General features: G+C 46.7%; 1 protein-coding gene across 1 annotated transcript in view; it reads left to right on the forward strand.

Annotated features, from left to right (window-relative positions):
• TOP1 (DNA topoisomerase I) overlaps positions 1–13,326 on the forward strand; it is a 67,061-nt gene that overhangs the window by 42,074 nt on the left and 11,661 nt on the right. Inside the window, exons 6-11 of the mRNA XM_034066879.1 lie at positions 1,532–1,627; positions 2,622–2,697; positions 3,691–3,788; positions 7,958–8,073; positions 12,089–12,210; positions 12,857–12,979. Coding sequence (XP_033922770.1) covers positions 1,532–1,627; positions 2,622–2,697; positions 3,691–3,788; positions 7,958–8,073; positions 12,089–12,210; positions 12,857–12,979 — 631 coding nt within the window. The remainder of the gene's footprint in view (positions 1–1,531; positions 1,628–2,621; positions 2,698–3,690; positions 3,789–7,957; positions 8,074–12,088; positions 12,211–12,856; positions 12,980–13,326) is intronic.

Genomic DNA, 13,326 nt, shown 5'->3' on the forward strand with positions numbered 1-13,326 from the left:
AACTGGGTCCTCTTTTCGTACAAGAGCATTGTCTGGTGTGTTTGAGGAAAGCCTGGAGGAGCCATCACAGTTGTGCCTCCCTCGGGGTAAAAGCTGCCTAAGAGCAAAGTAATGATCTTATTCTTTTTTCCCTGCTGAAATATCCTTTTACAAGATGTTCTCAGATGGTTTTGATTTTCTTCTTTAAGACTTGGTCAGATGAGCAATGTTACAGTCTTGGAAAAAAAGGCAAGGCAGGGTTCAGCTTGGTCACACAGCTCCTTTCTTTTAATAACAACACTCTTATTTCCCTCTATTACAAAACATTGTGAAATGTTTCAGTGTTAAAACAGATGAGATAAAATTCCTGCAGCAGCTTCAGCAACAGTAGCTCTGGACTCCTGCCTGGAAGGGAGACCAAATGAAATGGGACAAATACCTCTTTTTCCATCAGTGTTTTGCAACTGTCTCTGTGCTGCAGACTCGTGTCTGAGTTAATCAGAGGCGATGCCACAGAAATGGCTTCTCAGAGCAGCACGTAGCCATTTCCCCTGAGCTGCATCTGCCAGCACTGCAGAGCTTTACAGCTGTGAAGGAGCAAACTGCTTGTTCTGCTCCATGGACACATCACCAGCTAAAATCAGCCTCCAGAATGTCTCTTGCTGACTGCAGTCTACAAAGCAGAATGCTGCTGCTTTTTTTTAATCCCACTTCATCCAATGGCAGAATCTGCATGTTGACTTGGAAACTGAGTCAATTGGAGCTGCTTGAATATGAATAGGAAAGCCCAGGATGGCACTGTTACTTTTTCTACCTCAGTGGAGCAACACTAAGTGCTTCACAGTGTAATTTTGGACTCTGAGGCATGTTTCTCTTGATGAAGATAAGTGAAATATGTCTGTGAGGTCTCAGAACAATGAGTCTGTGTAAAGGGATAGTGTCTCTTGCTTGCAGAATCTTATTCCTAATGTCTTGGGACATTACAGCTAAAAAAATAACCTAATATCTATGGTGTGTGGAGAGGGATGGGATTGTAGCTTCCCACAGTTGGCCAGGGAGAAGAGATGGATCAGTTGAACTTTGCCAAACCCTTGTTTCCTTTTCTGGGTTTCACAAGCCTCATTATTCAGTTTGCAAAAGATTCAGAGGAATGGCTTTCAAATCTTTACTTAGTTGATAATCTTCTCTCTTATCAGGCTTGATACCAGTATCGAGTTGAAACTAAATGATGTACACATGCATTTCAGTTTTGGCTTAAGGATAGTTGAAAGTGCTAGAAGCTGCAGTTGTTTTTACTCAAAACCTCAAAGAACCACAGTGAAGTCTGAGCAGTTGGAGTTGATCTTGGTGTTGCTTGAGAAATAACAAATATGGAGACTTGGAGTGACTCTTTCTGTTTTCTGTGGATGCTCAGAGAATGACACACCTCAGGGCTTCGGGCTCTTCCAGGACTGGAAGATGTTGCAGATGGTAATTTCTTAAAACTGAGTTGTTGCTGGTTTCCAAGAGACTTCTTCAAAGCTAGGGCCACCTTTCTTTGCTTCTTTTGTAGTCCACCACGTATTAAAGATGAACCAGATGATGATGGGTTTTATGCATCTCCTAAAGAGGACTCCAAACCCCTGAAGAGACCTCGAGAAGATGATGAGTAAGTGCTGTGGGCACTGTTGACTTGGGTGTTTGCCTTTAGTTTCAGAAAGATAACATTGAGGGGGGTGGTTGGAGGTCTGAGACGATGATCCTGATGCTGTTACAGGGTTTCTTAGCAGGGCAGGAGTGGTATTTGTGGTGTCCAAGGTGGAATAGTATTACTATCACAGCTTCTGCTTCTGCTGTGAAATGTTGCAGAGCTGGCAAATAGAATCATAGGATAATGATAAATAAAACCCCCGAAACCCAGAAGATAGGTAAAGAGGCCAGTGAAGATTGTGAAACCTGAGGTATTAATGCTAGTTAAGTGGCTGTAGTGGTCTCTGCCGGGTGAGGAGATGTCTGCACAAGGGGATAAAATGCAGTCAGCCTGTTGGTGGTGGGAGGTTTGCCTGCACTGCTTGATGTGATTCACCTACAGCTGAAACATGTCATGGGTTATGCTGAGGAGCACACATGATGTTTGCTGATACAATGACCCACCCCATAAAATAAAAGCCCAGCTCCATCCCACTCATCTGTCACCACCTATATGCATCCAGATCCTTAGATAGTGTGACCCCATTAGCAGTCTGGAGGTAAGAGGTTGGAAGGGTTTAACCATGGTGGCATTCTGTCCCTGGGTGGTATTTCTGCTTCCAGGAGGGATGGGTGTGACACCTCTTCTTTTGTGTAATCATTGCTGCCTTCTGCTGAGTTTTGGTGACCTCCCATCTCATGTCTGCAATGGAAAGATTAAGAATTAGCCAGTAGTTAATTTTGCTATTGTTAAAACTGGCGGGGGATGAGAAAAGTGAGCCTCGTGGGCAGATCCCAGACCAGTGACTGGGAAAGGAGTTGAGGGTGGAACAAGCCACTAAGCTTTTGCCCATTTGTCGCATCCCTTGTGGCCACCCATCACTGGTGGCTACTCGTGCTTCTGGAGATGTATGAGTCTGTATGACTTCTCTTTATTTGATCGTTTTCATCAGCTAGTCTGTGTGTTCTTGCAGTGCTGACTACAAACCCAAGAAAATCAAAACAGAAGACATCAAAAAGGCAAAGAAAAGGAAACAAGAGGAAGAAGAGGTAATGTGAAAGATGAGTTTGTGGTAAAAAAAAAAAGCAAGTTGGTGTTGGATTATGTAGAGCAGGGGCAATGTGATTCATGAGTGAGGAGGCAGGGCCCAGTCTGGGACAAAGCTGCATGTGGCAGGTCCCCACCTGTGGTGCAGGTTAACTTGTCTGAGCCATGGTGTATAAGTTGCCAGGAAAACTTTTCCTCTCCCTCTCTTAAAACAACCAATGGAGAAGGTGCCTCCAGGTTATCAGCATGTTCCAGGCAATTCACAGTCCTCCTGTTGAGTAGCTCACAGAGGGTAGAGGAGCCTCACTAATGGCATCTGGTAGCTGTGCAGATGATGTAGCACAGTGCAGAAGCAGAGGAGATGTAACTGAGATGAGCTGCTAAAAAGATGCTTAAAGCTTTTAGACAGAGCCTGGTTTGGAAATGTCTTTGGAGAGGGAATTGGCCCAGAAGTTATCCATCATTTGAGACCAACAAACTACACTCCATATCTAGCAAAGATGCCTTTGTGAGGCACATGTTGCAAGCACCTCCTGGCCACAAGGCTAATTCTTCCTTTCAGTGAAGTTGTCTATACAGTGATCTTACAGCAGTAGATTTCCAGAAGCCCCCTCACAGCTTTGCAAGTGAGCTCTGTAGCAGTTGTCAGACTGGATACACTGATGCAGGCCAAGGAGGGTGTTTCTGTAACTAAGCAATTATATTACTATGGCCCAGACTTGCCACCTATCAGGTGAGGCAGAATAACTGTGTGCACTGAGCATGTCCCAGGTTTAAAATAAAAAGAATGTGACTTAACCCAGAAGTGGGACATCAGCAGAGTTCAGCTTGAGAGGATGATCAAAGAGCTCATTTACATGGTGAGGCCACAGGAATTCAGTTATTTATGATCAAACTCACATATCCCAAGAGACAGTCTTTTAGTGTTAGAGCATGTTTTCAGGGAGAGGGGAAATACAGTCCCTGGTTCTAACAGATTCTTCCTCATTTTACAGGACAGTAAAGCAAAGAAAGCCAAGAGCAAAGATAAGAAAGTCCCTGAAGCAGACAAGAGAAAGAAGCCGAAGAAAGAGGAGGAACAGAAGTGGAAATGGTAATTATATATCAGTGATGGAGGCTGGTCTGCACCTGGGCTCTCCTCACCTTACCTCCTGTGCTGAGAAAGCATTTCTGGCTTCCTCTTCCCTCAATTCATGAGGATTTGTTCAGAATAATTGGCTTCCCTTCTGGTAAGCTCTAAATGGGCATCTCAGTCACTGTGTTCATCCTCTGAAATAAGAAAGAAGCTTTTTGTGGGGTTGTTCTTTGCAGACGGAACGTAAAGGCTACCTGTAACAAACACCAGTAGTATTGGGCCCAGAGCCTGCCCCTTGCTGACACTCTTCAGACCTATATGAAAACTTGTAGGCTTGGGGATATCAGCAGGAATATATGAAGATGTGCAGATATGTTAACGAGTGTTCGATAGTGTTCTGTAGAGGGTACAACATGAGTGGGTGTCCACCTTTTTATTCTAGCTGCATGTCAGCTCTGTACCTCCCAGAGCTGCTCCTGCCTCTGAGATCAAAATGACAGTTGGGTCAAGCTTGGACTGTTTGGAAATGACTTTTGCAAACGAATTTGAACTGGAAAACACACTTTGTCCTGCCCAGGGTCCTACAGTGACACTGTGGAGCAGCTGAAGTTGTGCTTTCACTCACTCTTGTACGTGAGCTTTCTGGTTTCTTTGGAAGCCAGGCCTGGGCTGCATCATTAGTGCTCTGTGTAAGAAACCTGCTGGATTGGTTTTAGCTGTCCACAGTGATTTAAGCTACTGTAACTATTGAGGAACTGTTACTGGTGTGTTTGGAAGTTTGGACCTTGGCATTTCCTTCAGTTTAATGCATCTGTGTGTTTTCTGCACTCCTGTAATCTCCTGTGATGTATTTTAGGACCTTCTGGGGATGATGTTTACAGGAGTGTTTCTTTTATTTTTAATAGACCTGTTGTGTTGCCTTTGCAGTCTTAGTCCTTTCAGAGTCACTGTTTTACCCTTTTATTATCACTCTTACTGATCCACCTTTAAGCAGAAAAATTTTTCTGTTGTGTTTATAGTCTTTGCTTATTTCTCTGATTGCCACAGCTTCTTCATAACATCAGCACTTGTGTGGCTTTTCATGCTTGTGTTCTGTTAGAAATGTGGGTTTCAGGCACTTCCCTGAAACTATCCTAGGTTTTTTACTGAGCGCTTCACTTTGTTCTCAGCCCTTTGACACTGTATTTTTCATGTGCTTTGCAAACCACAGGCACATGGAGCAAGTGGAAGCTGCAGAAGGTCTCTATAAGCCTTAATTATCTGTTGTCTTTTGGGCTTTGGCTCAGCTGCCCTTGCTGGTTCTGTCTCACGTAATACTCTGTTTTCACAGCTCCCTTGTATTGTAGTCTCTATCCTTCAGCAGCAAAGCTGTACTTGGAAGCTGTCCTGCTCCCCCTCAGCTGCCTTGGCAGCACAGCCCCAGGTAGCTCTGTCGAGCTCTATGATCGGTTCCTGCTGAGGAGAGCTGCCTTTGAAAGCCCATGCTTCAAAGCCTGGCAGTAGGTACCTGCATCCTTCTGCTGATGTCCTGTCATCCATCTGCAGCTTTGTACAGTGGGCCTTTGCTGGACAGGGTTTTATCTGCACTTCACTTGCGTCTCTTAAGGGCATTTGGTGTTCATCTGAGTCAATTTGCTGAGCGTCTGGTACCTCATGTGCTTGCCTTGAGCGTTTTTCTCCTCACTTCTGTGAATATTTGATGCTAGACATTCCCAAGGCATTGGCCTCATCCATCACCATGTGGGGCTCTTTTAGAGGTCATTTTCACACCCTGTTGGTGTGTGAAGAATATGTGATCCAGAAGGATACCTTTTGAACACTTCTCCCACCTTGTGTTACAGCAACTTCATTTCCTTTGAATAACATATCCCTGAGGTATATTCTGCATTGTTTTTTTTTTTCCCTAAGAATCATCTCTTATTTTCATTTCCCTTGACACCCCCTCCTCCCGCCCCCCCCTTCCCCAAGCCTGTCTTCCTGAGCACCCTGGCATCCTTGGACAGGTTTGATGTGGGATTTAATCGAGGAAGCTGTTAGCACAGTGTGTGCTGATGTCAGTAATGCAGTGTTCCTTACAGGCAGCATTCTCCTTGCTCCCACAAGAGCATGTGTAGAACGTTGCTTTAGGAGCAGGAGCTGCCCTGGGCAGCACTGCTGTAAATGCTTTGTTTAAAACCAAAGGAGGATGAAAAATTGGCCAATCTCAGGAGGCTCACTTGAACCTTTTGTCTGAATGTTGCTGTACAAAGCTCTGGAAGTGGAATTGGGATGGTTTATTATCTTTGTATGTCAGCCTGTTCTAGTGGAATGTGTTCCTGCCTGTGGCAGGGAGTTGGAACTGGATGATCTTAAGGTCCTTTCCAACCCAAATCATTCTATGATTCTTACTTTCTGGTGGCTTTGGGCTTAGAAACAATCCCCTGGATCCCATGTGTCCTTGTAGCCCTCCCAAAAGGCACAGTGTGCTTCAGGTCTCTGTTTAGACTATTACCTTTCTAGTACTCCTTTTACATGTGTCCTTTGTACAACGACAGGGTAGAGAAACAGGATTTCTCATCAAGTGAATACAAGCGTGATGAATCTTCCAAAGCCACAAACCTGTCCTGTAAGAGTAGTAGCTACTGTAAATGATCCCCTCATTCTTTCTTACTGGAGTAAAACCACTCAGTGTCAGAGAGGATCACTGTGTTCTGGCTGGGAGGAGAGGAGAATGGTTTCAGTTCATTTTGCTGAAAGCAGCTTCTGGGTGGAAGAAGTCAAGCCTATGTTTGACAAAATATTTCTGTTTGTAGCTCTTACGGATTTCAGAAACAATCAATAGGAATGTAAATATTAGTGATCTAAAGTTCAAGTGTTACTATTAGGTCCTTGTATCAGCATGGTTTACTCAAGCCTTCCTCTCAGGTGGGGACTGCAATCTGTCGGGCAGGTTTTGTGCTGAGAGCTGGGATTTGTGAGCTCTGCTGAGGAAGATGTTCCTGTGCTTCCCATATGAAAAGGCAGGTCTGCTGCTGTGGTCAGGAATATGCCTTTCTAACAAGTGCTGCATCCCAGGCAGTTGGTTTTGTGCAGGCACCAGTGAAGCGTTTTGAGTGTCTTGTAGCAGGAGCTGTTTTTCCTGTTATCCTGGCAGGGATGAAGTGTTCCACATTGGTGTGTCCCTATTCCTGGGACACATGCAGGACATGTAAATCTTTTCCCAGCTGCTGTTGCACCCAGAAAGGGGGTGCTCCATAGGGCTGGCACTAGAGGGAAGCTGAAACCCTCTTTTTATTGTCATGGCTGCTCAGCAGAGTTGCATGGGCAATTCAGAGATTCAGAGGCTGAATGCAAGTTGGTTGATCACTAAGGTAGAACAGCCTTTTCCCGCAGGGAATCCTGTGCCAGCAGCATGGAGCAGTGATGTTCTGGTGATCGTGAAAGGAGTGTGGAACCAGTGGCTTGGGCAGAGGGTGCCAAGGGTGATCCTGGGAGATTGTTCCCTTGAAGCACAGGAGTGGAGATGCCTGGTGTGTGACATGAGTGCAGCATGTGCACAACATCTTTAGAGAGGTGCTTTGAGGCAGGTTTACAGTTTTCCAGTGCTGCTCTGCTTTTTCTTCAAGTATGCTTTTCTTACCCAAGGACTGGAATGAATTTCACATGGCAGAGCAGGTTTTAGGTTTTCTTGTCCAAGCAGGCTTGTTCTCAGTGAAGCTGTAAATGAACATCTGGTTCTTTATCTCTGCCCTTAATGGCAGACTTGGCCTCATCTGAAAGCAGCTGCATAATGTACTACAACTGCTTGGCTTTGCTGAGCAGGCGTGCTGGCCCTGTTGGGAGATCACAGCTGGCTCTCACTGGGCATGATCCCAGCTCTTTTATGACTGACTTCCTCATTTTCTTAAGTTCTAAGCTTTTTCAGCTGAGAGATTCAGTGACAAGAGCAGCAGTGGGAGGTGAGTAGCATGGTGTCATCAGATAACCTGTGACCAAAGTGTCCTGTGCATGGACATGGCTGTGCTCTTTTACAAGAAGGAGGGAGGGGAAAAACAAAGTCACAGTAGAGAGTGCATTGCATATTTGTACCTGGTCTCTGCCTGGCAAGGCAATGACTGCTTGCTGATTATCATGCTCTTATACCCACATGGTAATCAAATGAAGACCAGGAGCTTAAAACTGTATTGGTTCCTATTTCTCTTTTGAAGGTGGGAAGAAGAGCGCTACCCTGAAGGCATTAAATGGAAGTTCCTAGAGCACAAAGGTCCTGTATTTGCTCCACCATATGAACCTCTGCCTGAAAATGTCAAGTTTTATTATGATGGTGAGTTACTCCATGTTTCCACTTGCTGGGAAGAGAAGTAACTTTCTCAGGGTATTGTGGTGGTCTTCCGGGGACTGAGAGGTGAGGAGGTGGTTTTACTTCAGTGGTTACCTTAAAAGAAGTTCCCCCAACAGTGAAGGAACAATGTTTTGAAGCAAAGGAACAGCCTGCTGGATTCTGCTAACCAAGCTGACATGGAGATGAACTTATTCTCACTCCCTTACAGTGGTAAATCTCTCAGGTTACTTAACACTGTGAATGTGTCTTACACCTGCAAGTAGCAGTGTCTAACCAGTAGAGTACGTCATTGTAGATACTTCATCACTGGTCACCTTTAGGCTTGTTTAACCTTATTAATTGGAGCTTACATCATCTGTGATGAAATTCATGGTCATCTGAGGGCTTGAGACAGCTGAATTGGGATACAGATGAGCAGAATCTTGTAGGAAGGCATGGGAGGAGCCTGGCGTCAAGGACACAGTCCTCTGGTGTCAGTCATGGTCCCACTGGCTGAGCAGGGTGTGTGGTATCTAACCCACTGATCTGGATGGTTCTTAGAGGCTACTGTGGAGGGGATTACACAATGTGATGCCTGCTGGAGACCAGGTGTGATGACCTGTGTGCTTCCTTTTAGTGCTGTGATTGTGGTAAATGAAGGAGCACATTAACCCAGGATTGAATTAAGTGGGAGGCATCTGAATGGATGAAAACCTCATTTTTGATGAAGGGGACATCTGGAACTCTCCTTGGAGCAACATGCTGCTTTCATGTGACATGACACAGTGCTTTTCAGTGCTGAGAAAGAGGTGGCATTCATTTTCAACAGCAATCTAGTGAAGCAAATGTATTGCATCCTATTATGGGCTATCTTCACGCAAGCAGCACAGTGGGCAGGAGTGTCTACCAGCTTCTTTCTTAGGGTTTGATAAGAATTTGGTATGAAGTTGGATTTCCCCCTCCTCCATTGAAGAATGTATGATATCTATTTGGAGAAGAGGAGGAGATTGCACTGTAGCTATCACTTGAGTGCAGGCTGCAAGAAGCTCCTCTTCTATCTGGCTGTCTATTTCACAAAGCCTCTAGGAAGTGCAGGGATTTCTGCAGCTTCTGTCTCTGTCATGGCAGAAATACATCAATTGGCTCAACAATTATGGGATGGAATGGGGGGAAGGCTGTCTTCTTTGAGAAACTAGGTTTACCCTGCAGCTGCCGAGAGCTGCTCTCTGCTCCCTAGCCATTGACTGGTGTCAGGATTTACCCCAGGCTAACTTGTGGAGCCTAGGTCACACTGTGGCTGCACAGCCACCTGCCAGCTCTCACTGGAAGGGTCTGTTCTTTCCTAGTGACTGCACTGTGGTGAGATCCCTGCTTCCATGCACCCTCAGTGGTTTTCTGATGACACTGAGCTATGTGGTGTGGTTGACACATTGGAGGAAAGGGATGGGATCCAAAGGGACCTGGGCAGTCTGGAGAGGTGGAACCGTGTGAAACCTCATGGAGCTCAGCAAGGCCAAGTGCAAGGTCCTGGGGCAGGGCAATCCCAGCACAAACACAGGCTGGGAGAGACTGGATGGAGCAGCCTGAGGGGAAGGACTTGGGGTGTTGGGTGAGCAGAAGCTCCCCATGACCTGGCTTCAGTGCGTGCTTGAGTCCAGAAACCCCCCTATGCTGGGCTGCACCCCCAGAGTGTGAGCAGCAGCTCAGGGAGGGGATCCTGCCCCTCTGCTGTGCTCTGAGGAGACCCCCCTGCAGCCCTGATCCAGCTCTGGGGCAGCAGCACAAGAGGGATGTGGAGCTGCTGGAGCGAGTGCAGAGGAGGCCATGGAGATGCTGTGAGGGCTGGAGCAGCTCTGCTCTAGAGCCAGGCTGAGAGAGCTGGGCTGGGGCAGCCTGGACAAGAGAAGGCTCCTGAAGGGGAGACCTGAGAGCAGCTCTGGTGCCTAAAGGGGCTGCAGGAAAGCTGGAGAGGGGCTTGGGACAAGGGCCTGTAGGGACAGGCCAAGGGGAATGGCTTGAACCTGCCAGAACAGGGGAGACTGAGATGAGCTCTTAGGCAGAAGCTCTTCCCTGTGAGGGTGCTGAGGCACTGGCACAGGGTGCCCAGAGAAGCTGTGGCTGCCCCATCCCTGGCAGTGTTCAAGGCCAGGTTGGACACAGGGGCTTGGAGCAAGCTGCTCCAGTGGAAGGTGTCCCTGCCTGTGGCAGGGGTTGGAACTGGATGAGCTTTAAGGTCCCTTCCAACCCAAACCAGGCCAAGATTCCATGACTAACACAACGACTGCTGCAACTGCTGCTGGTGCCATGGCAGAGTCAGTGAAGAAGCAGCCAAAGCTGTCTCTTAGGGTTTGATGATTGAGTGATGGTGGGTTAACAAGCACTGCTCATACCCTGGAAGTGGCTTGATCTTGCCTGTTTAGCAGGGGCAAGGGGAGAGTGTAGATGATGGTGCTGCATTTCAGTCCTGGCCCATGTGGTGTCTCTCCTGCTCCTGATGTCCCTGGTTGCTCTCTGATTTTCAGTTATTGAGGCAGGTTACTGATATTCATGACTGGAATAAAACTCTGGTTTTTTACACCCTCAGTCACCAAGAGCCTTTTCAGAGCTTTGTAAAAAGGAGGAAACTGAGTCTAGTGCTATAGATTCTAAAGTGGTTAGAAAAAGGGGACTGAGCCTTCAGCTACTTGGGTACAATACCAGTCATTTTAGCCCCATAACATGTTACTGACTTGATGGCCTCTCTTGAGCTGGACACACAGCCTGGAAAAGTGTTTCCCTTCCCCCATTTCCTGTTACAAGCAAATAAATGCTGCATTTTAGGTGCAGCTTAAAAATTGGCAGAGTTACTGTTGCTTTAATGTGGAATGCTCTCAGATTGTTGGGAGGACCCTTTGCTAAGTCCTGTTTTATGAGGCCTTGCAGATCTTAAGGCTTTCTGGCTGACTCCCATGCTCTCATCTGGGGGATGATGCAACCTTTCAAACACGTAGTAAATCAGAAGTGGGGTATTGTTTCCCAAGAGCACAGAGCCAGCAGTGCTGTTCCTATGTTCCCCTTTGTGCAGTGCAATGAGCGTTACAAAGTCCCCAGGTGCTGCCTGCCTGCACAGTGGCACTTCAGACACTTTTTGCAGCTAGCTGGAGATGTGAGCTGCATGCAGAGTCCTTCCCAGGGGTCACTGCCACTTCTGTGTCAGCAGGAATGTGGCCTGGACCAAAAAAGGCGCTTGATGGGAATCCGTTGCTTCTATGTCACAGCAGTCTCTTTTCCTTGTGCTCTGCAATCTTCCCTTCCAGCACTTCCACTGTGCACTGCACTCTTGCAGATAAGCTCAAATGTGACCTCTGCATTCACTGAAAGCTCCCTCTGTCTTTAGAGTGACAGAGGCTGCTGAACCTGGTCTGGAGGCACAGGAGGGCATTCCTGCAGCAGAGGGAACCATTGCCCTGCAGTGAAGGAGAGTTAAATATTTGGCATCGCTTTCCAGCCTGTTTGCAGTATATCCATAGGAAATGCTCTACCTGGCTAGAAACAGCTGAAGGCTAGAAGGGGTGTTCCAGAGCAGAGCCCCTCTGCGGGTAAAGAGGAACACAGAGACTGTATTCCTTTAGGTCTGAGTGCTGGAATGTGAAATGTGATAGAACCTGTGCCTCTTCACTTCAAACAGCAGATCCACACCACTGGGGTGTCCCACATGGGCTTTCCTGCAGGAGGCCTTTTCCCTTTCCTGCCCTGCGTCTCAGCCCGGTCTCACTGCAGATTGCTGTTGCTTTTTTGTGATGTTTTGTGATGTGATTCCAGAGGAAACCTTTCTCCAAATGTTTATGATGAAAGTCAAGCGATTGTGCTCCTCTGTTTCCTTTGGCCATCCCATTTGCTCTATTATGCAGCATTTTTAAGCAAAATCTCCCTGTGGTAAAAATACAGTGTCCTTTAAAGTAGCTATTGTGGCCTCTTGCTGGCTTCAATTCCTGGTTTGCATTTGCTTTAAAAATGAAAATCTTTTCTTTCTTTGTAGGTAAAGTCATGAAGCTGAGTACCAAAGCAGAAGAAGTTGCCACATTCTTTGCAAAAATGCTTGATCACGAGTACACTACAAAGGAAATCTTCAGGAAAAACTTCTTCAAAGACTGGAGGAAGGTATGCACATAGTCTTGGTGCAGTGGCTCTGCATGGCCAGGGTCCCCTCGGCACCGAGCAGGGAAAAGGGACAACTGCTCCATGCACGGGAAGGTTCACTGTAGCTGTGAGTTTTCAGTTCATCTGGACACAAGGAGCGTGTCATAAATACTTTCTAAACCAACCAAGTCACACTTCTCCCAACCCAATTTGCTTGTTCTGTATTACATGCTGGGGTATAACTCTTGTGTTATGTACCTTGTTGAAGAGACAGCTTTATATTCGAAGGAAACCCCTTCCAAAGACCTAAATGTCAGAACTTCACCTCAGTCATCAGCTGTGAGATCAAACCCTGGCATCAGGTGATGCAGTTTTCCTAGATGAATTACTGGGTTTGTCTCCCTATGCCTCAATGGTCCCAGCCACTGTTCAGTGAGAGCACTCTGGGAGGCGGTGTGGCATTGCCCAGTGCTTGCAGAGGGCAGACTGCTGGAGGACCAGCACTCCATGTTCTTGGGTTCTTGTGCTTCTTGCTTTGACCTCAGTTAGAGGGAGCATGTGCAAGAATTTGGGGGTTTATTGTGAGAACCTGTCTGTAGGGTAAGTTCTACCATGCATAAAATCTTAGTGTGTATGAAAACTGAATGTGGTCCTTTCTTTCTGCAAGGAAATGACCCCTGAAGAGAAGAGCACTATCACCAACCTCAGCAAGTGTGACTTCACCCACATGAGCCAGTATTTCAAAGCTCAGTCGGAAGCTAGGAAACAGATGTCCAAGGAGGAGAAACAGGTATCGGAGGGAATTCTAGGAGACATCTTGCTTCTTAGCTGGCTTGCAAACATCTTTATGTAATCATTGCCTGCCTTGCTGTCTGTAAGCCAGTGTTCACCAGCTTTCATGTGAAGTGTCAGAGTTATTATTGTGCAGCTCAGGTAGGGCAAAGCACAGCTGAATCTTCATCCTGGCTTAAAATGATATTGCTAGGGCTAAGGGTCCTGATCAAGAGAATGAGAGGTGCTGCCTCCACAGAAGCCTTAGTCCCTGGCCTGCAGTGAACAGCAGACACTCAGTTAAGGACAGATTATAATTTCAGAAGCTTCTTGGGTCTGGAGGACGGAATTGGGGATGGTGGAGGG

This window comes from Melopsittacus undulatus, chromosome 10 (genome assembly GCF_012275295.1).
Source record: "Melopsittacus undulatus isolate bMelUnd1 chromosome 10, bMelUnd1.mat.Z, whole genome shotgun sequence".
Taxonomy (NCBI): domain Eukaryota; kingdom Metazoa; phylum Chordata; class Aves; order Psittaciformes; family Psittaculidae; genus Melopsittacus; species Melopsittacus undulatus.